At 50.8% G+C, this 21,718-nt stretch overlaps 3 protein-coding genes across 6 annotated transcripts; 1 reads left to right on the top strand and 2 right to left on the bottom strand.

The window, feature by feature from the left end:
* Positions 1-65: 65 nt before the first annotated feature.
* Positions 66-4,604, top strand: TUBB (tubulin beta class I). Of its 2 annotated transcripts, none has more exons than XM_025891271.2 (4): positions 66-312; positions 1,727-1,835; positions 2,107-2,217; positions 2,500-4,604. In XM_025891271.2, exons 1-4 carry the CDS (start codon positions 256-258, stop codon positions 3,555-3,557), a joined length of 1,335 nt encoding a protein of 444 aa, XP_025747056.1. In that variant the 5' UTR covers positions 66-255; the 3' UTR covers positions 3,558-4,604. The 2 variants fall into 2 exon arrangements, with proteins under 2 accessions (XP_025747056.1, XP_073733587.1); XM_073877486.1 differs by lacking the exon at positions 66-312 and adding an exon at positions 1,621-1,639.
* Positions 4,605-5,411: 807 nt separating this feature from the next.
* Positions 5,412-16,405, bottom strand: FLOT1 (flotillin 1). Of its 3 annotated transcripts, XM_025891272.2 has the most exons (13): positions 16,247-16,405; positions 15,852-15,908; positions 15,461-15,536; positions 15,283-15,373; positions 14,900-15,043; positions 14,646-14,765; positions 14,462-14,557; positions 14,085-14,237; positions 8,555-8,736; positions 8,326-8,371; positions 8,071-8,208; positions 7,653-7,817; positions 5,412-5,842 (listed from the first exon to the last, which is right to left on the bottom strand). In XM_025891272.2, the coding sequence occupies exons 2-13, from the start codon at positions 15,892-15,894 to the stop codon at positions 5,813-5,815; spliced, it is 1,284 nt and encodes a 427-aa protein (XP_025747057.1). In that variant the 5' UTR covers positions 15,895-15,908; positions 16,247-16,405; the 3' UTR covers positions 5,412-5,812. The 3 variants fall into 3 exon arrangements, with proteins under 3 accessions (XP_025747057.1, XP_073733589.1, XP_073733588.1); XM_073877487.1 differs by lacking the exon at positions 5,412-5,842 and having other exon boundaries at positions 6,582-7,817; XM_073877488.1 differs by lacking the exons at positions 15,283-15,373; positions 16,247-16,405 and having other exon boundaries at positions 15,852-15,912.
* A 362-nt stretch (positions 16,406-16,767) lies between these two features.
* On the bottom strand, positions 16,768-18,143 carry IER3 (immediate early response 3). The gene is made up of 2 exons (XM_025891235.2): positions 17,827-18,143; positions 16,768-17,731 (listed from the first exon to the last, which is right to left on the bottom strand). Exons 1-2 carry the CDS (start codon positions 18,034-18,036, stop codon positions 17,471-17,473), a joined length of 471 nt encoding a protein of 156 aa, XP_025747020.1. The 5' UTR covers positions 18,037-18,143; the 3' UTR covers positions 16,768-17,470.
* Positions 18,144-21,718: the final 3,575 nt, after the last annotated feature.

Genomic DNA, 21,718 nt, shown 5'->3' with positions numbered 1-21,718 from the left:
GGGGCGCGTTCTCCCGCCTCCCAGCCTAGGCGCACGCGCGCCCCGCCCTGCCCGCCTTCCCTCCTTCGCCCTCCCCTCTCTTTTCTCCCTCTCAGAACCTTCCTGCCTCTGCGTTCGGACCTCGCTGCTCCAGCCTCTGGGACACGTCCCATCCTTCCAGCCTGCGATTAGCAGTATAGAAAAAAAATTCCCTATCATTTTCTTGCCCCGTACACACCTTGAGGCGAGCAAAAGAATTAAAAATAAATTTTAACAATGAGGGAAATCGTGCATATCCAGGCCGGTCAGTGTGGCAACCAGATCGGTGCCAAGGTAAGGATTTTAAACCTCTTCTTCTAACTATATTTCTTTTGAGAAGAAAAAAAAAAATCCAGATAAATGATGAATGGTTGTGGTCATTTGCATACCATCCATAGTCAAGCTTTGCCCCTCAAAAGTTTTCCATATATAATAGACGTTTGTAGCAAGAATTTGTTTTTTGAAAAACGGGGGAATTAGTCTTGACTGGCTCATTTTGGGGAAACTGTTAAGGACCTTTCGGGTTTGGCGGTGGGAAGACGGTGGTTCTGTAAGATTTTACTTGAAAGTGTTCTAACGGTCCGAGGACCGGGGAGGGAGGGAGATGCGGAAACGGTCCGAGACAAAGCGAGGCGAGGTTTCCCCCATGTGCATCCCCCTTGGCTGGGCTTCGCCGAAGGGGGAAGGGGGGAGGCTGGGCGGCGGCTGAAGGGAGTCCGGATCCCACGGTGGGGTGGGGGACGCGGTGCGCCAGGGTGGGCTGCGCTGCACCCTTCCCAAAAGATAGGCATCTCGCGCGCCCGCGATTCCCGAGGGGCGGTTCCGTAGTTCTTTGTGGATGGAAAACTAATAGCTGCTGGATTAATTTTATTTCCTTTCATCTCCCGTAAAGAGACCCTTTTAGGGCGTGAACCAGTATGGAGAAAGAGGGCAGGAGGGTCTTTTTCTTTAAAGGGTCCCTCAGGACTAAACGGTGGGAGAAAGGAAGAGAATCCTTATTTAAAGCAAGGGGTAAAAAGCTAGCAAAAGAAGAAAATTCCGAGGCCAAGGCAAGGGGTGGGTTTTTTGGTGTGTTTTTTTTTTTTTTTTTTTTTTTGCGCGCGGTTACAGTGTAGCGGGGGAAGGGCAGGGAGGAAGTGCTGCTGCTACGTTGTAGCAGAAGGGCGGGGCCCGGGCGCCCCTGGCGCGCCGGGACAATGCGGCCCTGCCGACCGCCTGGGGGCGCCCTAGCCCAAGTCGAGCCCCGCCTCTCGCGGGCCGAATTCAGGCCCCGCCCCCGCCCACGCGCGACACCTCCCTTTGTCAGTGGCACGGCGGGCGCGGGCCCCGCAGTCACGTGGAGGGCAGGGTAGGGGGTGGTCGATTGCGGCAGCATCTAGTCTCTCGAACCCATTGTGCTCGGCGGGAAGGTGTGCTCGTCCCGTGTGGCCGGCCGCCTCTTCTCCCCCTCTCCTCACACTCCCACCCCACAATTAACTGCGATCGCCGGCGCTCCTCAGCTGCACCTCGTCTCGCGTTCCAAGCATTGAAAGCTTCGGCTTCCTTGGGGTTGCGGGTGTCTGGTGGAAGGGTGTGGCAGGCAGACAGGGAACGCCAGGCCCTAGAACCAGGCTCACTACGGGTGTGTCTGGGATTAAAATGTGTAGGTCGGGTGGGCATAATTGGCCAGGACCAGAGCTGTGGAAGTCTCATTGCTTTCCCTCCGCAGTTCTGGGAGGTAATCAGTGATGAACACGGCATCGATCCCACCGGAACCTACCACGGTGACAGCGACCTCCAGCTGGATCGCATCTCCGTGTACTACAATGAAGCTACAGGTGAGGTTGGGAGCCCGGGGAAGCTTGGGGTCTCTTCTCCCGCTTCTCTAGGGTCTCTTTTCCAGCCCTGGAGTACTTCTTACCACCTTTGGATGGATTTTTCCTTCCTTTTTTTTAAGGAGGCCTTGATTTGATTGCCCACCGTGGGGCAGAAGACTGGCTCTTATGCCCCCTGGTGGCCGCACTTGGAATCACAAGTTAGGGTCCCTGGCTGTCCCCCAACCCCAGTTGGTCTCCTTTGCTAATTTGTACTCTACTTTATTCCATATAGGTGGCAAATATGTTCCTCGTGCTATCTTGGTGGATCTAGAACCCGGGACCATGGACTCTGTTCGCTCAGGTCCTTTTGGGCAGATATTCAGACCAGACAACTTTGTTTTCGGTGAGTTATATGCAATGTGCTGTTCAACGTATTTGGGTAAAGGAGACAGCAAGGAGATTATTGTTATACTGGAGTGCTTATCCAGGGCTGTATTCTGAAATCTCTAATGCAGGGTGTTGGTAGGGACTGCCTGAGATGGTAAATAATGGGGGAGGGATGTATCACAGGTGAGTGAGAAAGAAGGCACCTTTGTGTACATTATTCCAAAAGTTGAAAGGTGGAAATTTGGTCCTTTATTTTTCATGCTTTACTAATCAGGCTTGCCTCCCGATCCCATTCCAGGTCAGTCCGGGGCAGGCAACAACTGGGCCAAGGGCCACTATACAGAGGGGGCTGAGCTGGTTGACTCAGTCCTGGATGTGGTGAGGAAGGAGGCTGAGAGCTGTGACTGCCTGCAGGGCTTCCAGCTGACCCACTCGCTGGGTGGGGGCACAGGCTCTGGAATGGGCACCTTGCTCATCAGCAAGATCCGAGAAGAGTATCCTGACCGCATCATGAACACCTTCAGTGTGGTACCCTCACCCAAAGTGTCTGACACGGTGGTTGAGCCCTACAACGCCACCCTCTCCGTCCATCAGCTGGTAGAGAACACGGATGAGACCTACTGCATTGACAATGAGGCCCTGTACGACATCTGCTTCCGTACTCTCAAGCTGACCACGCCAACCTACGGGGACCTGAACCACCTCGTCTCAGCCACCATGAGCGGTGTCACCACCTGCCTCCGCTTCCCTGGTCAGCTCAATGCTGACCTCCGCAAGCTAGCCGTCAACATGGTGCCCTTCCCACGTCTCCACTTCTTCATGCCCGGCTTCGCACCTCTGACCAGCCGTGGAAGCCAGCAGTATCGGGCCCTCACTGTGCCCGAACTCACCCAGCAGGTCTTTGACGCCAAGAACATGATGGCCGCCTGTGACCCCCGCCATGGCCGTTACCTCACCGTGGCTGCTGTCTTCCGTGGGCGGATGTCCATGAAGGAGGTAGATGAGCAGATGCTCAACGTGCAAAACAAGAATAGCAGCTACTTCGTGGAATGGATCCCCAACAACGTCAAGACAGCAGTCTGCGATATCCCACCTCGTGGCCTCAAGATGGCAGTCACCTTCATCGGCAACAGCACGGCCATCCAGGAGCTCTTCAAGCGCATCTCGGAGCAGTTCACGGCCATGTTCCGGCGCAAGGCCTTCCTGCACTGGTACACGGGCGAGGGCATGGACGAGATGGAGTTCACTGAAGCCGAGAGCAACATGAACGACCTGGTCTCCGAGTACCAGCAGTACCAGGACGCCACCGCGGAAGAAGAAGAGGATTTCGGTGAGGAGGCCGAAGAGGAGGCCTAAGGCAGAGCACCATGACCTCAGGCTTCTCCGTTCCCTCAGCCTTCTTCCTCAGCTGCCCCTGTCCTCTCCCTCAGAATTGCATTTTCTGCCTCTGTCTCATTTTATTTTGTTTTGTTTTCCTTTTTTGGAGGGGGGGATCCTAGAACAGTGCCTGGCACATAATAGGCGCTCAATAAATATTTGTTGTTTGTTGAATGTCTCCTCTCTTCCACTCTGGGAAACCTAGATTTCTGCCATTCTGGGTAGCCCTGTATTTCCTTTTGGTGTCCACTTCTCCCATCTGTCCGGTTGATATTTCCCTTTGTTTTTTAAGATAATTCTCCAAGAAGCTGGGTCTCATCAGATCCCATTTAGAACCATGTGCTGAAACCCAGTAGATGGCCACCATCCTAGGCCCATGTGGTAGCCCAGGGGAAAGGAAACCAAGTTACCTCATAGCAGTAGAGGTACCTATAAGGAAGGGGTAGGGTTTTCTATTCTAGAGCAGTTTTGGAGAGGGATATTCAGGCCATTGAGTCCTCTAATTTCCAGGAATTTCCCTGCTCCTCTCAGCTTCAGGAGAGGTGTTGACAGTATTATCTCTATTTTTCATCTTCTTCTAAGCTCTGTTCTGAGCCTTTTTTTGCAGGGGTCTGCCCCACTCTGTTAAACAGGATCCTCCCTCTCCTACATAACCTCCTTCATACGTTGGATTCCTGCCTTTTCCCCTGGTTGGAGAAGGGGGCCAAGAGGGGGAAGCGGGACCAGCCTCCAGAAAGGCCCTCCCCCTCCCCACCTTTTCTTAGCAAACACGTACCTCTGTTGTGTAGGTAATGGAAAGGTGTGCATTGCCACCTAAATCTTCTGAATCATTCTTCCACAGAGGGGACAAGGAGACCCTCCATCTTGGGCAACATCTCATTTCTTCCTTTTGCTATTCCCTCCCCCCGCCCTTAGCTTCACCCTGTCCTGCACTTCAAATTGCTATTTTGTGTTGAACTTGCTTTTTTTCATATTGAAAAGATAACATTGCCCCAAGAGCCAAAAATAAATGACAACTGAACAAAAGTTGTGAGATGTGTGCTCATTTAGGGAAAGACTACCAGTGGTACATGAGGCTCACATTCAGCTACACAGAAACTTTGCTCTCCATAAACTGATGAGACTATCCTTATACTTAATTGACCCTCATATCTTAACCCCGGTACCCAGACCACCCCACCACCTTCACTAACAGCCTCAATAACTGGGATAGGCACAGGCTCAGATACAGGATCAACGGACAGAAGCGGGAATTGAGATGAATGTTAAAATAGGGCATAAGTGGTTCCCAGACCAACATTCTCTTGGAACTTGTAGAAATGGAGATCTTCAGGCCTACCCAGAAGTACTGAACCAGAAACCAGTTAACTAGCAATCTATTTTAACAGTACTCCAGGGCAATCTTGCAAATGCAGAGTTGAAAGCTACTACTACCCCCACTTCCAGTGTATAGCAGCACACCCAGGGTTCATCTGGGTTATGGTATCTTGCTGGTTCCTCTTTGGGATTTTCTCAGTTAACATAAGGGAAAGATAACCAGTGGAGGATATCACTTAATGGTCCCATCCTAAAGTAACGCTTCCACCTAATACAACATGCTTCTAAGAACACAAAATCTCAGAGCTACCCTGGAAATTTAAGTCTATAATTTTTCTTGGCCCTATTTTCAGTAATTCTGGGGACTAGTTCGTCTCACCACTTCCTCCATTTCAGTATGCTTTTTCTGCCTATAACCAAATTTTGCAGAAAAAAAGTTGTACAATTTTAACAGTATACAAGGTAACTTCTCCCATTCTCAAAAGTCTATTGAAGGGAATAAGCTACATTCCAGCATTCATTTTGAACGAGTTCTGCTTTATTAAGTTAATTGTTTATCAGCACTGGTACCTTTTAACAGCAATTGATTTGACAAAGTTGAGAACCTCCAGGCCATCCCTCAGTTTTGGTCAGGAAAATTCTAGACAATAGGTACACACAGTCTAATTAGGAAGTTAAATTGGGGGTGTGAGTAGGATAATCAGAAGGCTGGCACGGAACCCCTGGGGGACTGGTAGTCTTGGCAGTGTGGGGTTGGGAAGAGTAACCCTTCCCCTCCAAGGCAAGGCACAAGGCTATTCGGCAAGGAGATGAGGGGTGAAATCCCACTGTCAAGGGCATGCTCAGGGAAGCCAGCTCTGCATGCAGTATGGGGACCATTCTGGCAACCATGAAGCTAGGCATTGGCGAAGGTTGGCTCAAGCTGTTCGCAAAGGCTTGTGGTTCACCTGGTAAAAAGACAACAGGGATGACATTTGGGAACCATGTACCCTGTTCTCCCAGCTCCTCATTTGGATGAGGGCTGCAGGGAGGACATGCATTTCCAGAAGTCTAATAAGATGTTTTTTTTTCTGCCGCCCTACTGTACCCTCTTGTCAAGCAGTAATTAGGACCAATATACAACAACAATCGCTAAAAAGGAGTGGAGGGGGCTAGAGCCCTGCTTGCACAGACCCCCCTTAGCTCCTAATCTTTCAGTGCTTTCAATGCCGGCCTCAAGAAGGATCCAAGGAACCCAGCTTAAGGTCACTGGTATGCTCTACACTTTTCACTTTTGTAATTTTTTTTATTTAAAGATTTTATTTATTTTTGACAGAGAGAGTGCACAAGCAGGGGAAGCAGCAGGCAGAGGGAGAGGCAGAAGCAGGCTTCCCCACTGAGCAGGGAGCCCGATGCGGGGCTCGATCCCAGGACCCCGGGATCACGACCCGAGCCGAAGGCAGACACTCAACCGTCCGAGCCACCCAGGCGCCCCTGTAATTTTTTTTTTTAAAGATTTTATTTATTTGAGAGAGAATGAGAGATAGAGAGCACGAGAGGGAAGAGGGTCAGAGGGAGAAGCAGACTCCCTGCTGAGCAGGGAGCCCGATGTGGGACTCGATCCCGGGACTCCAGGATCATGACCTGAGCCGAAGGCAGTCACTTAACCAACTGAGCCACCCAGGCGCCCTGTAATTTTTTTTTTTAAAGGTACTTTGAGAGAGAGAGAGAGAGAATGTGCACAAGCAGGGGGAAGAGCATAGGGGGAGGGAGAGGGACAAGCAGACTCTGCACTGAGCGTAGAGCCCAACGCAGGCCTATCCCAGGACCCTAAGATCATGACCTAAGCCGTAACCAAGAGTTGGACGCTTAACCCACTGAGCCACCCAGGCGCCCCACCCCTATATAACTTTTTAAGCACACTCATATATAGTTATGTGCCAAGCACTATCCTAAACACTGAAAATATTCACTCATTTAATCCCCTTAACAATTCAATAGAGTAGATGCTATTATTAACCTGATTTTAAGGTGGGGAAAGAGGTACAGAGAAATAGCTAACTTGTCTAAGGTCACAGCTAGCATGCACTGGAGCCAGGATTCACACCACAACAGTATGGTTCCAGAGCCTGCTTTCTGACCTCTACCATAATCTATAGGTGAATAAACAGGCACCAAGAAAGACCGTGATATGCCTTGGAATCAACTGTCAACAGGCTGCAACCAGTTCCTTGTACTGGTGGGGTGACCACAAGGCTCTAGAAGACAGTCGGCCTGGGTTTTTGAAATCTAGCTTTACCAGCTAGCTGTATGACAGGGGCACAGTTCCTTAACATATTGAAAGTTGTTTCTTTACTTTGTAAAATACCATACACCCAAAGGATAGTTTGATTTAAAAAAAAAAAACAACCAACCATTTGTGTAGAAGCTTAGCACTGTGGGGGCGCCTGGGTGGCTCAGTTGGTTAAGTGTCTGTCTTCAGCTCAGGTCATGATCCCAGGGTCCTGGCATCAGGTTCTCTGCTCAGCAGGGAGTCTGTTTCACCCTCTCCCCCGCCCCCACTCACGCTTTCTCTCTCTCTCTGCAGTAAATAAATAAATCTTAAAAAAAAGCAGCAGCAGCAGCAGCTTAGCACTGTGTCTAGCAGAGAGAAAGCAAAAATGTCGGTGGCTCCCGAGCCTCCTTGGTGCCGGTCGAGTACTAGGCCTGCTGCATCACATGCCCCAGGAACCCAGAAACTCACAGAAAATCCACAGCTCCCACCCCAGAGACCCTCACCTGGGAGATGCTGACGCCTGTGAGTCTCTCCACGCTCTCTGGCAGGCGGCTCAGGATGTCCAGTACTTCCCCAGTCACCTTGGCTGCCCCCACGGTCCCACCTCCACTGGACACCAGTGTGATCTTATTGGCTGAGGTCAAGGGACCACTGATCTCCTCTGCTACCTGGTAGGTGAGAGATGCCCACTCAGCACCTGTGGCCTGACCACACCCCTCCTAAAACGCCTTACCCTGGGCTTCAAGATCCTTGATCTTCTTTACTTTGTAAGGATCATTCTTCCTCACTTCAGTCACTGGCTTATAATTCCCACCCCTAACCTAGAGTCCCCTAGCCTGGTTCTTCCCAAGCCCCTCATTTCCCCCCCACCCTACGATCCCTGGTTCTGTTTCTCTCCTGGTGCACACACAACCTCCAGACCTGGGGCAGCTTCTCCAGCAGCATGTCCAGCTGAGCAGCCTCCTGGTACAGCTGGAATGCTTCTGCCTTCTTGGCCATCTGCTCGGCCTCAGCCCGGGCTCGAGCCCCTATGGCAAAGGCCTCGGCCTCCCCACGCATCTGAGAACGGTACAGGCAACTGTGGTACTGATGGGTGTAGTTGAGGACAAGAAACCCCAGCTCAAACAGCAACCCCCACTCACTCCACAAGCCAGCAAGAGCCACCTCTTAACTCACCCTCACAGACTCAGCTTCTGCCTCAGCCTGCATAATCAGCTGGGACCTGGGCACAGAAAGGGACGTGGGGGGGAGGCGCTGAGGAAGGGCGAAAGGCAGGCCCCCTGGAGAGACACAGGCCCCTGTAACCCAAGTTCCGGAGAAGTTCAGGCAGTGAGGGCCTCAGTTCTTCATATGGGGGCACCCAGGTGGTGAAGGACAAGGATGGGGCCTGGGAGGGGGCATTTACTTCTCTGCCTCAGCTAGGCGCTCCAGCTTGTAGCGCTCAGCTTCCGCGGGCTTCCGAACTCGGGCCTCCAGCTCCTTCTCTCGTCGGGCGATCTCCTGTTCCTGCACTGCCACCTGCTGGGCCCGCTCCACCACCTGCACCTGTACCCGCTGCTCCTCGATCTGCTGCTTAGTTTTGGCCACCTGGGTAGGAGCAATGCTCAACATCAGAGCTGAAGAGCAAGTTCCCAGGCACCACGGAGAGAAGCCAGGGCCAGGGCTCCAGGGTGAGATATAAAAATAGAGCAGGTACATGAAATCAGTCCCTGGTGGGCTCAGCCAGCCCAGTGGAGTCCATTTCCCATATGGATCCCAATCATGGCTTGGGGGATGGCCTGATCCTCCTCAGAGGCAGCATCGAGGGTAGGACATTTTCCAAGCAACTCGGCATCAAGAGCTGGATAGGGCTGGCATCTGGTCCCTGTTCTCCCTCAGGCCAGGCTAAATGTCCCTCTGTTGAGCTCCCATAATAGTCTATTTCTCTGCAGTGTCCCTCTCTAGAGTATGAGCACCTGGAGGGCTCTGATGCATGGTGGCCGTCTTCCACCTCCAGCCTCACTCAAATCCATCCACTTCTCTCCATCTGTGCTGCTGTGACCTTCCTGCAAGCCACCATCAACTCCAGCCCTCCCTGCAATAGCTTCCTACTGGTTTGGCGGTGGGGGGGTGGGGTGGGTGGGTATGTATCTTTTTCATTTTTATCTTTTGTAAATGGTACACATTCAAAGAAAAAACATGAACAGTGAGAAGCAAGGTTTCTGTCCACTTATTTCCTCAAACTACCTTGTTCCTTTCCCCAGAGGCAACCATTATAACCAGCTTCTTCTGTATTCTTCTTCCGGGGACATTCTAAACACTGACAAGAACGAGTACATATAGAATTCCTCCTATTTAGGCATATTTCATTTTCTTATTCCTGTAGAGTACAGTGCTCGCTTCGGCAGCACATATACTAAAATTCTTATTCCTGTAGAGTACAGAGATCTGAAGGCTCTTGCCAAGATTTTGGTGAGGAGAGGTACCAGAGAGGTACATGCTTCTTTACTGCTCCACTGCTCTGGCTCAGCCATGGACCATCATCCCTGTGGGTCTTATCAATAGCAGAGATGATGCCCCTGCCTTTACTGCACCCACGTGTTCACTCCAGAGGAAAGGTGCTTCTGGATATGGCACCCCTGTGCTATCTCTGACCCTAAAATTTCAGACCGGTTCCAAACTGGACTAGTTGCTCTCTCCTTCAGTGTGCAGGATCTCTCTCTGTTGGAGCCCCTCCTGCCCCCTTTGTTTAGGCCCACCTTTTGATAAAATAACCCCCAGTAGCTTCCTTGGAAGAAGTATATGGGCAATAAGTTTTTTGAGATCTTGCTTTTCTGAGATTTTTATTCTTTCTATTTGAATGACAGAGTACAGGTTATTGTTAGAATTCATTTTCTATCTGAATTTTGAAGGCATTGCTCCACAGTCTTCAAGCTTCTTGAGAAATCTGAAGTCATTTTGATGCCTGACCCTTTGTGATCTGTTCTTTCTCTCTGGAAGCTTTTAGATCCTTTCTTTATTCTCCATGTTCTGAAATTTCACAGGGTAGTTGTTTTATTGTGCATTTGGTGGACTATTTCAATCTAGAAAGTCATACCTTTCAGAACAGATAAACATTAAAAAAGTTTTCCATTGGTGATTTTCCTCCCATTTTCTTTGTTCTGTTGATTTATTAGATTAATAAATCTGTAGATCAGGATTAATAAATTTATTACAATTAGACTATTAGAATTAGATTAATAAATCCATAGATTCATTAGAATTTCTTCACTGTGATTTTTCCCCCTCATTCCTGCCATCCTACTGATTTCTAAGAGCTCTTTTTTTGTTTTCTGTTCTATGCCCTGATTTTCTAGATGTGAATTCTTCCCTTATCTCACTAAGAATATTAAAAAAAAATTTTTAAGTTTTCTTCTCCCTTCATAGTATGTATCCTCCAAACTGTTTTGCTGTTCGTGGTTTTACTCTCAGACTTTAACACTGCAGGATTCCCTCATATATCAGGTAATCCCTGGCTGGCTGCTCACAGTGAAGGAGGTCTAAACAGTGAAAGGAAACTGTGGGCATGTGGGTGACTGTGGGCATGTGGGTGAGGCTTGCTGAGTTTGAGCTTTACTCCAAGCTTTACTCTACGGTGATCTGGGCAGGTCATCTGCTGAGGAACCCATGATTCAGAACCCTTAAAAGTCTTTCGCTTTGGTCATGTTCCTCGGCACAGTCTTCTGATGACTTCTTTGGAAGATGGGAGTGTCTGGGGGCCAAATGCGGTAAGGGGGTTAGGGGAGGCTGTCAGCATTTAGCATTCAATGGTCACATCGTGCCCACCACTGATAAAGTACCACTGGCTTAGTCAATTTTGATGTCTTTCCGGCTTCCAAAATGATACTATGCTTTCTGTTCCTTCTGATCCTATTCTCTCCATCTGCTTTCGCCTTCTCCTTCTTCTTTTTAAAAATCACTCTGTGTGGTTTTAGTGAGGTTTTAGAGGGAGTGCAATTAACTGTATTTATTCAATCCATCATCTCTGAAAAAGCTTCCAACTTATCTTCCTGCTTCCTCTCTTGTCTTCAAGAGTCACACAAGTGACACAAGTGTCACACAAGTGACACAAGAGACACTTGTGACACAAGTCACAACAGCCAGACTGATCCTTGTAAAAATGTAAATTAGACCATGGCACCTCCCTGCTTCAAGTTCTCCAATAGCATTCCACTGGGCTTTGAATGCTCTTCTAAGTCTCCAACACGGCCACCTGAACCCTATGTGACCTGGCCCTGCCTGCCTCACCATCTTACTCACAGCATACCAGCCCCACCAGATCAGAACCCCCCTCTCTGTTCTTGGGACACACCAAGCTCTTTCCTACCTCAGGGCCTTTGCATGTGATGGTCCTCTGCCTAACCACACATGGCTATTTATATTTAAAATTAATTAAAATTAAATAAAATTTAAAATTCTGTCTTCAGTCACATTTCACTAGCCACAGTTCCACAAGCCACATTTCACGCACTCAGTATCACAGCACAGATTTACAGCATTTCCATCATCAAAGAAAGTTCTATTTGAACAGCCTAGAATGCTCTTGGCCCACAACTCTTTACATTGCTGGCTCCTTCTCATCCTCAGGTTTATCTCATAAATCACTTCCACACTGAAGCTTTTTGGATCGCCCCCAACCTAATATGGTACCTCTCCACTGTTTTTTTATCACTCTGTATATTTCCTTCATAGCACTTGAACAAGATAATTAGAACCTATGAAAGTTATTTACTTACTTATTAGCTGTTTCCTGTGTTATAATATATGCTCCACAAGGGCAGGAATCTTTTCTGTCTCATTCATACTTACATCCTCACTTCCAAAACAATGTCTGGCACATAGCAGGCACTTAATAGGTATTTGTTGAATGAATCCTTAATTCCCCAAGCACCTAGCACAAAGCCTGGCACAAAATAAAGAACTGATAAAAGTTGGAACAGAGCCAAAACCAACCCAATCCTTTGATTTACAGATAAGGAAAGTCTATTTAAGTTAAGGACCACGCAAGCTAATGGTTTCCACTATGTTAATGCTTCTCAAACTACAATGTATACATGAATCCCCTAGGGATTTTGTTAAAATGCAGATTCTAGGGGCACCTGGCTGGCTCAGTTGGTAGAGCATGCAACTCTTGATGTCAGGGTCATGCATTCAAGCCCCAGGTCGGGCGTGGAGCCTACTTTAAAAAAATCAATGCAGGGGGGCACCTAGGTGGCTCAGATGGTTAAGCATCTGCCTTCGGCTCAGGTCATGATCGCAGTCCTGGGATCGAGTCCCGCATCAGGCTCCCTGCTCTGCGGGGAGCCTGCTTCTCCCTCTCCCTCTGCCTCTCTCTCTCTCTCTCTCTGACTCTCATGAATAAATAAAACATTAAAAAAATTAAAAAAAAAAATCAATGCAGGGGTGCCTGGGTGGCTCAGTCGGTTAAGCGTCTGCCTTCAGCTCAGGTTACGATCCCAGGGTCCTGGATCGAGTCCCGCATTGGGCTTCCCAGTAGGGAGCCTGCTTCTCCCTCTGTCCCTTCCCCCTGCTCATGCTCTTACTTGCTCTCTCTCAATTGAATAAATAAAAAATTTTTTTTAAAAAAATAATAAATAAAAAATAAAAAAATCAGTGCAGATTCTGATTCAGTCAGTAGGACTGGAGCTGGATATTTTGTATCTAATAAGCTCCACAGCCATGCTGATGCTGCTGGTAGGCAGACCACACTGAGGAGCCAAGTACTATGCCACACTCATTTGCCTGTCAAACCACCAGGAACTCAACATCATAAACTAAAGATGTTTTGTACTTCATCATCCTTTAAGGCTATACCAACTCTTGGCAAAAACAAATTTCCTAATATTGCTATCCTTTGGGTGAAGGTCTCAAAGTACAGTTGATTCTCATTATTCATGGTAGATCTGTTCTATAAAGTAGCCATGAATACTGAATTAGCAAATACTTATTTTGCTATCAGGGGAAATACACGGTTAGGTTCCTGTGAGCCCCTGTTCACGACAGACCAGTATATATCCTTGCTATATGTGTTTCTGTTTAAAGATACCTTATGTAATATACATTGTTGATTCATTAACAGCGAAGTTGCTGCCAACAGCACTATAACTCATGCCTGAAAGAAGCTTATCTAACACATGTAATTTCTCTGTAAATTATATCATAACCTCCTTGCACTTAGGAATACTTAGCACTTTAGCAGTATGTTTGGGGCCCATTTTAAACAGCAAAATCAAAAAATGTAGCAGTAAATATACTGTGAAAATGACACTCTATATCATTAGGGCTGAAACAAGAAGGCAGAACATCTTGTTCAACCTCAAATGCACATCAGGCAACTCAAATTTTTCATTGCTCTGTGCATGTCTGCAAATGATCACAAAGGTGCCACAAGGACTGTTTCTGGGGTTACCAGTAAATTTTAGTGAGTACGCAAATTCTCAAATACAGAATCTGCAAACAATGAGGACTGACCATGCCACCTTATAATATCAAGGGCTGCCCATATCTCACTTCGCAGGATTCAAAGCCCAAGTCCATGTTTTCCTTCCCCATGCCCTTCTTGGATCACCAGGGCTGCTACGAGCCACGGAAAATCAGAAAAAGGTGCCACCTCGCATAGCATGGTGAGTGTGGAGCATGGGCTGGATCTTAGCTCTGCTTCAGCCACTCCTCCAGGTGCCCTTGCCCAGGGGACAATCTGCCCAAACATATGATCCCATCCTTGACCATATCCCTTCTTGGCCTTTACTTTGCTTTTCAACTGAAATGCTTAGGTCTTTCAAATCTTCCTGATATGGAGGAGTTGGGTCAGAAATGTAGAGCCAGCATAAAGGGATCAGAGTTAGAATATGAGAAAGTGTGGCGGGCTAAGTCGGAGGGCTTGAGAGGAACTAACTGCCCAGTGTGAGAGCTCTGACCTGAAGTTGATAGGCCAGGTCGGCCTGCGCTCGGCGGGTGTTGACCTCGATGTCATATGCAGCCTTCTTTAGCTCATAGTCTCTCTGCGCCTTGGCCATCTCGATCTCACTCAGGTACTGAGCAGACACCTTTTCCTGCTTAGCTTTGGCTTCCTGTCCACACGGCGATCAGAGAGGAAATTAGAGCAGGGAGAAGAAGGCCCCAGGAGGGAGAGCCTGCTCCTCACCAGGCTCCCCTGCATGTGGCCTCATCTATTTCCTCTGCCGACCCGGCTCTATGAGCCCTCACTCAGTTGTGCCCCTTCCATCCCCTCTCCCGCTGCATGCCCAAGAAGCCCACAGTGACCAAGTGATCCCCCAAGTGGAATCTCTCTCACCCGGATCCCAGCGTCTCTTTTGGCTTCTGCTTCCCCAATCCGAGCATCTTTTTGGACTTGAGCTGTTCTAGCCTTCCCTAAGGAGTGCAAATAGTCCTGTGAGAGAGAAGCAGCAATCAGAATCCTTGGGAGGGTTTAAGAGATGGGAGCAGGGAACTGGAGAGGATCAGCCACCTAAGTTTACCTGATCATCATGAATGTCCTTCAGGGTGTAGCTAACCACACTGATGCCCATGTTGACCAGGTCTGAGGAGGCCACTTTGAAGACTTGCTCTGAGAATTTCTGCCTGTCCTTATAGATTTCCTAGGGTAACAGAATGGTGGGAAGGAGGAACTTAAGCTCTCAGTCCTGTCTACTGTCTCCCAGAGACTAGCAGGGTCCTTAGGTGCCACTCACTCTGACATCTCTTCCAGATCCTTCCCTGCCCTCAAGCCCACCTCCACAGTCATGTGAGCCATGATAGCCCTCTGGTGGCCCTCCAGAGTCTCCAGTGCAATGTGGGCAATCTCAGCCTCCGTCTTCCCCAGGAACATCTGGCAGGCAGCTGCCAACATCTCCTTGTTCTGCCCCTGGATTTTCACCTGTAACCAGAGTAGGGATAGGGAAAATGTGGTGAAGGTCTCATGAAACCAGGTAGGAAGCAGGAAGAGAATGGAAGAGTCAAGTGCCCTGGGAGTCCCTGGAGAAGGTGAGACTTAGCAGAGACATTTCTCTGCAGCCAGAGGTTGGGAAGGCCATGGTCAGAAGATTCTTAATGTCTGGGGACAAAGAAGGTGATGAGGGAATGGACTCCAGGGGGGAAAGGCTCTGAAAGCCTCACCTGGGCAATGCCAGTGACTGAGATGGGGACCCCATGGCGAGTGTAAACCTTTTCACTCTTGACATTGAGGGTCAGTGTGTTGAGAGAGATCCTATGGGAAAAAGAAGGAGTGGACAGTGAGAAAAAAAGAAAAGAGAGAAAACTGGGGTTCCCCTTCCCTGGTTCTTTTTCTACCTACCTCTGGATTTGCTGGATGCAGGGCAGGACAAAGACACGTCCTCCAGCCACCATGACTGGGGGGCTTCGGCAGAAACCTGCAAGGTACGGGGCAGTAAACCGCACTGGCAGGGGCAGGGCTAGAATATGGAAGACTGAAAAACTAGAGTGGGGGGGGGGATAATCCCCACAAGGAAAGCTGGGAGCTGGAGGGGAGGCAGTCTGGGCCTTGGAAGGGTAGCACGGGGAATCACAAGTGGGTGGCTTGCAGCCATGGAGGTGGGGTGTGTGTGTGGAGGGGGTGGGGGGTGGACAGAAGGCCCGGGCCTGGGGAGCTGGTAGGGAGAAGGGTAAGGGGTAGAGGCCGGACCGCAAGTTTGGGGGGCACTGGCTGAGAAGAGAACATTACTTACCGGAGACCACCATGGCCTCATTTGGGCCACAGGTGAAAAACATGGCTCAGGTTGAAGCTGGAGGAAAGGGAGAGAAAGCCTTTGCGGGCGGGGTCCACAGGAGTGAACGTTCTCTCTTTCCCGTCAGTCTCGCCCAATCTCCAGCCACCAGGGCCCAGTCCCTTCCGCACCCGTGGGTCCGCTAAGGCATTTCCCTGTTAAGTCGCACAGATCCCCAGCGGCTCCCTCCGCCCCCCGCCGGCTTGCGGCCACTCCCTTCCCCCCTGCCCCCTCCCGCCTTCGGTGAGGAGTTTCTCGCTCCTCTGATAAAGCTCTCCCGCGCCTAGAGGCCCGCAGACCTTGCGGCACCCTGCCTGCTCCTCCGCAGTCCGATTACAGCTCCCTTCCCCACCCACCTTCCCGCACGCTGGCGGCGGCCCGGCCGGGGCTCGCACCGAGTCGGGGAGCGGAGGAGCTGTCCGGAGGGTGGAGGGGACGGCCTCCCAGCCAGCCCCGCCGACACTCGCGCCCCTCACTCGGCCGCACCCTGTTCCTGCGGCAGACGCGACCCCGCCCCCCGCGGCGGGACACCCTCCGCCCCGCCCCTTTCCCGGCAAGCCGCGCTCGCGTCAGCGGCCCGCCTGCCGCCGGGCCTACGCCGGCTGCCCCGCCGCCCCCCTTCCCCGGCCGGGAGCTCCGCCCCGGGAAGCGGGACGTGACCCCCGTGAGTCTGCAACCCAGGGCCGGGGAGATTGACCCATCTCTGATTTGCCCCGCGGTAACTGGAAAACCGCACACTGGGCAACGAAGACCGCATCCGGTCACCTGGGGCGGAGCGCCTGCCGGGGACGTGGCCTCTGCTCCGCCCGCCCGCCCTTAGCGCCGGAAGGCGGGGAGGGGTGGGGAATTGCCGCGAGCAAAGATTCGCACACTCAGATGACGGACAGTAAATCGACTTTATTTGTGTTCACAGAACATACCGGGCGACCCCACAGCCGCCCGCTGACAGCCCACCGACCTTCGACACCCTAGCCACCCCTTGGGGGCAACTTCGAGAAGATCGAAGGCCAAGGACCTTATCCCCAATGGTCCGCCAAAGCCTCACGCAGTAGATCCAAGGAGTTGAAATCCTGGAAGACGGAATACTAGCCCCTAAACTACGACCCGCCACCATCCTTGACTTTCAGCCCGGGCGCTCTCCCAGATCGAGGACCTTTCCATTCGTTCTGAAAGAGAACCAAAGCGCCCAGCCTCCCAACTTTCCCACAAAGCTCAACAAATACCAAGAGTGCATTTTCAGCAGGGAGGCACATCTCACACCCCTGCATAAGTTAAAATAAATATTACATACACCCCTCCATCACTTAGGGGGACATACATAAATACATATAAATATTAATTAGGATCAGTGGGAAATAAATTAATGACGCTCTTCCCCACGGCGGCCTAGCCCGGGAGTGTCGGTGCGGAGTGTCGGCGCTCGTTTCATCCCAGGCTCGGGCTGGCGTCTCCGCGGCAGTGTTTTGAGTTTCAGTTGCCTCGAAAGTCCCAGTTTGGGATACGCTCTCGCGCACCAGGTACACCTGGTGTTTCTTTGGTTCTTCGGACTCTCTTGAGTGGGGGGATGTGGGGAGTCCCGGTTAGAAGGCGGCCGGGTGTTGCTGTAGGAAAGTGCTGAGGTCCAGAGCGTAGTCCGAGGGCTCAGAGGTCAGATTAAGGGGCTCGAGGACCGGGGGCGCCGGGGTGGGCGCGGGAGCTGCGCCGCTGGGGGCGTCCTCCGGGGCCAGCGGTGCCGGCACACCCTCTTCAGCCATCAGGATCTGGCAGAAGATGACGGTGAGCAGGAGAAAAAGGAGCCTTTTGGCAGGGTTCGGATCCTCGACTGGCAGCTGGCGCCGGACCTGAAGAGAGACAACAAAGGCGACAGGTTAGCTGAGGACCCCGGCGTCCGGCCGTTCCCCCTGCCCCTCCGGCTGCCCACTTCCACTACACTCACCATTCGTGGGTAGAGGACCCTACGGCTGCGCTTCCGATGCCCGCGGGAGGCGGTGGGGCGCGCGGCAGGGGCCACCGCGGGCTCCGGGAGAGGGTCGAAGGTGAAGATCTCAGGACCAGAGCCCCGCCGGGGTCCGGGGCTGGCGGAGGAGACTGGGGTCGGGGCCCGCAGGACGGTCATGGTAGGGAGTGAGCTGCGAGAGTGACACATGGCGCACCGAGCGGAGCGGAAGGCCGACTGCGGACGTGCAGCGGTGCAGAGCAAATTATGTGCGCCCCAGAATTGGGCGGGTCCTTCTCGACTCCACCCGCCGCTGGGAGCGGTGGCCGGAGCAAGCTGGAAATTCCGACGGTTAAGCAAAGAGAGGGGGTGGTGACTTGGCCTGTGCAACCTAGGCGCTGAAGTGTGTGTTGTGAGTGTGTGAGTTGTGAGTGGGGTGGGTGAGATCCCGGGCGCAGGCACATGTCAGGGCATGCGGTAGCTGGAGAGCGGCCAGCAGAGAGCTTAGGAGGTGGTTGGGCCACTGGCCCCATCTCTGGGGAGGCAGGCGGACTGACAAATCTGGCCATGCTGGGACAATAGTGACCTAGCAGAGTCAAGGAATTACGGTTACACACGCACATTCATACACTTGTAGCTACACATAGAAAACACACGCACGCCAAGAGGAAAGTCATTACAGAAATAGCCAAGAAGACAGAGAAACGAACACACTAGTACACACAGACCTGATGTTGCCCGCCTCAGCACACACCACATTGTAGGGGTAGAAAAAATAGTCCTTTCCTTCTAGCTTCTTGGGCTGGTCTGATAATTAAATTGATGTAAGTAACAGGAGAAAAACAGATTTAATTATGTACTTCAGGAGCCCAAGAAGCCCTGAGATTCAAAGGCAATTGAGGTTTATATGCCATCTCGAGCTAAGGAACGGAACAGGGGCCTGGGGCTTCAAAAGGGCGGAGGGCAATTCACCGGCAGATGTTTGGGAGTCAGATGTTTGCCCCGCCAAGCATGTAAGTCTTTTAGATAAAAAGTTATCTCTGGTAATAGCTGTCCTTGTGGTTCAGGACCCTATCTAAATTCTTCTAGGCAGTTAAGGGAGAGGTAAAAAGCTTGTCCCCGAGTCCGCTGGGTGTCGATTGCCTTCAGCTCAAAATAATTCACATGCCAAGGTGGCACATTTTGGGGTGTCCTATCCTGCTCCCCTTTGCCGTGCACATACACAGAGCAAAAGTGCAGAGACTTCGCAGGGGCAACACAATAAAGCTACCTACGAAGATGTGTGCAGAAAAGCTCACGTAAGGCTGGTGCCACAAAACAAAGGCAAGAGGTTAGCAGCTACCTGGATTTGTCCTTGTCGTAGTAGAAAAAATAACACTATCTATGTAAAGACCATTTTAAACTGTGAGACATTATGCAAATGTGGTAATGGTAATAACTTAAGAGAACTGGTGTATTTTCATAACTGCCTTAGAGACAGCTGCTCATGGACACACGATTTGACATCCTTTGAGCATTTACTGGTGCCAGGCACCCTGTTAAAGGTCCTGTTGAGGGGCACCTGGGTAGCTCAGTCATTAAGCATCTGCCTTCGGCTCAGGTCATGATCCCGGGGTCCTGGGATCGAGCCCCGCATCGGGCTCCCTGCTCAGCGGGAAGCCTGCTTCTCCCTCTCCCGCTCCCCCCGCTTGTGTTTCCTCTCTCGCTCTGTCTCCGTCAAATAAATAAATAAAATCCTAAAAAAAAATAAAAGCCCCTGTTGAAAATACTGAGGTTGGTTTCAGTGTGTGGGCTGCTGACTCAGCGGCACCTCACCCTATGCGTGGGGAGGGACGCCGACCAGGAGAACTCTCCTGAGGGTCTTAAGGAAGCTGAACACTAAGTGTAAAGGGGAGACCCAAAGGAACTAGGGTTCCCATCTGCTAATCAATCAGGTGAGGCTTCATGGAAGAGTGGCATTTGAGATGACTTTGAACAGTGGGTTCACAGGGTGGGATCCCACAGGGTCAGATGTGGAAGATGACTGTGAGGAAGAGAATGGAATCAGCAAAGGCCTTGAGCTGGAAAAGTACAGGATGTGTTTGGGGAATCACAAGAAAAACAATCTTACAGTAAGTTTCCTGTAAAGGAGTAGTGGGAAGTAATGATTCTGGAAAGGAGGTGGGCAGAGTGGGGAGAGCTTAGCTGAAGCTCCAGGCCAGGAGATTGAGTTTGACTCTAGATGCTGGATTCTGTGGGTCACGGAAGGATATAAAAGGAGGGTAGTTCAAGCTGGGAACTAAGTAGGATGACAAGTATGCCCTGGGTGGGGAGACACTGAGGCAGGGAATAGGAGGCTATTGGAAGGGTTCAGGTGGAAGGTAACAAGGGCCTGAGATGGGCCATGGAAGAGGGAAACAAGAGGCAGGGTGGCAGTAAGAGACATCCCTAGCATAAGACCACAGCGAGTTAGCAATGAGATGGGAATCATTAGAACCTGGGAGTGTGGAGAGTGGGGTGCTGACAGTAAGAGCATGAAGGCATCAAGGCTGACTCCAGGGATTTGAAAGGCATCTGGCTCAGGTCTTTACTCCAGATCATATTATGCCTGGTGCACGCAGAGTACACGTATGATCTCTTCCGTTACAGGCTGTGTCACACGTGTCTCTGTGCCCTGCATGAAACCCAGCACAGTGCCTTACCTGTAGTAGTTGCTCAACAGTCTTGTTAAATGAAAGCTGGAAATGCAGAACGATAAATGCACATATGGTATTCTCACCCTGGCTGGGTCACCCTAAGCTTTGAGACACAGATACATTCTTTCAAACCCCACATACAGATTTTTAGCATCTTAAGAACAGCTGGGACAATTCTTACACACCAAACAAGGAACACCTAATGGCATTTCTCAAGCAAGGATGTGTGGGATGCAAATAGGGACATCCCCACATTTGGACTCCAATAGATACATTATTGCTGTATATACAACTTGCTACCTGGGCCTCTATGTTGCTTTATTTTATACCCATTGCTGCTATCTAAGCTCATGTGTTACCTACTTCTTCCTGACCAGCAGAAAACACACCTCCTCTACAGAGACACATCCCTTTCCCATACCTGCCTTTCACACCTGCCAACATCATTGTTTTTACACTCAAGCAGTGAGCCTGCACACCGACCTGCACCCTTATTCCAAGGCAACCTGCACACTACACAGTGGTTAACACGAATACAAGACTACTTGCATATGTGGATGGGCCCACATACATGCTCACACAGATATAAATTGGGAGTGGGGGGGAGAGTGATGATGGAAGGACATGGCTTGGTGGGAGGCAGGGTGGGGGGCACCCAAGGTCAGGAATGCACAACTTGTTTATGATGGAAAATTTCTCTAGGGCATTTGGCAGGGAGGGGAACTGAAGAGGGATGTCAGGATCTTGTTTCACCACTACCTCCCACATCTGGAATCTGGGCCTCCAGCTGGGCCTAGTTATCTTTACCGTCCTCCTGGCACAAAGAGACCTTTCTTTGTAGCAAGACCAGAATAGGACAGAGAAGAACCGGAAAACTCAGACTACTCGCCATTCCTTCCCAACCAATCTCATCCCTGTTCCTCCACCCTCAGAGACCCAGGGCTCTGCCTCATCCGCCCCCACCCCCCCATACAGGAAGCTAGGGAAAGGTTGAGAGTGAATCATTAAGCCAATGAAAGGGTGTGGGGGTGAGTGCTGGGGGATGAGTTAAGGCCAGGAAGGGCCAGGGGCTGAGACCAGCAGCTGGACCAGTTCTCACTGCCTGAATCCTAGGGAAACGGGCCCTTGGCCCCTTTCCATTTCACTGCTCTCACGGCTCCTCATTTCCTCCCCATCTTCCCCAGGATTGCTGTGATCCTTCCTTTCCCTCATTTGAC

This window comes from Callorhinus ursinus, unplaced genomic scaffold, assembly GCF_003265705.2.
Source record: "Callorhinus ursinus isolate GAN/ISIS: 27379988/994484 unplaced genomic scaffold, GSC_fseal_2.0 scaffold26, whole genome shotgun sequence".
Classification (NCBI taxonomy): Eukaryota; Metazoa; Chordata; class Mammalia; order Carnivora; family Otariidae; genus Callorhinus; species Callorhinus ursinus.
Note: the sequence above shows the minus strand (reverse complement) of the source record. Positions and strands in the feature narration are given on the sequence as shown.

Excerpts from the sequence above, each read along its gene's own strand:
- TUBB (XM_025891271.2), top strand. The coding sequence starts at position 256 with ATGAGGGAAATCGTGCATATCCAGGCCGGTCAGTGTGGCAACCAGATC. Across the intron at positions 1,836-2,106 it reads GTACTACAATGAAGCTACAG|GTGGCAAATATGTTCCTCGT; the intron begins GTGAGGTTGGGA and ends TATTCCATATAG. Across the intron at positions 2,218-2,499 it reads ACCAGACAACTTTGTTTTCG|GTCAGTCCGGGGCAGGCAAC; the intron begins GTGAGTTATATG and ends ATCCCATTCCAG.
- FLOT1 (XM_073877487.1), bottom strand. The coding sequence starts at position 15,894 with ATGTTTTTCACCTGTGGCCCAAATGAGGCCATGGTGGTCTCCG. Across the intron at positions 8,737-14,084 it reads ACCTGGCCTATCAACTTCAG|GTGGCCAAAACTAAGCAGCA; the intron begins GTCAGAGCTCTC and ends GCTCCTACCCAG. Across the intron at positions 7,818-8,070 it reads TGCTGGAGAAGCTGCCCCAG|GTAGCAGAGGAGATCAGTGG; the intron begins GTCTGGAGGTTG and ends CTCACCTACCAG.
- IER3 (XM_025891235.2), bottom strand. The coding sequence starts at position 18,036 with ATGTGTCACTCTCGCAGCTCACTCCCTACCATGACCGTCCTGCGGGCC. Across the intron at positions 17,732-17,826 it reads GGGTCCTCTACCCACGAATG|GTCCGGCGCCAGCTGCCAGT; the intron begins GTGAGTGTAGTG and ends GTCTCTCTTCAG.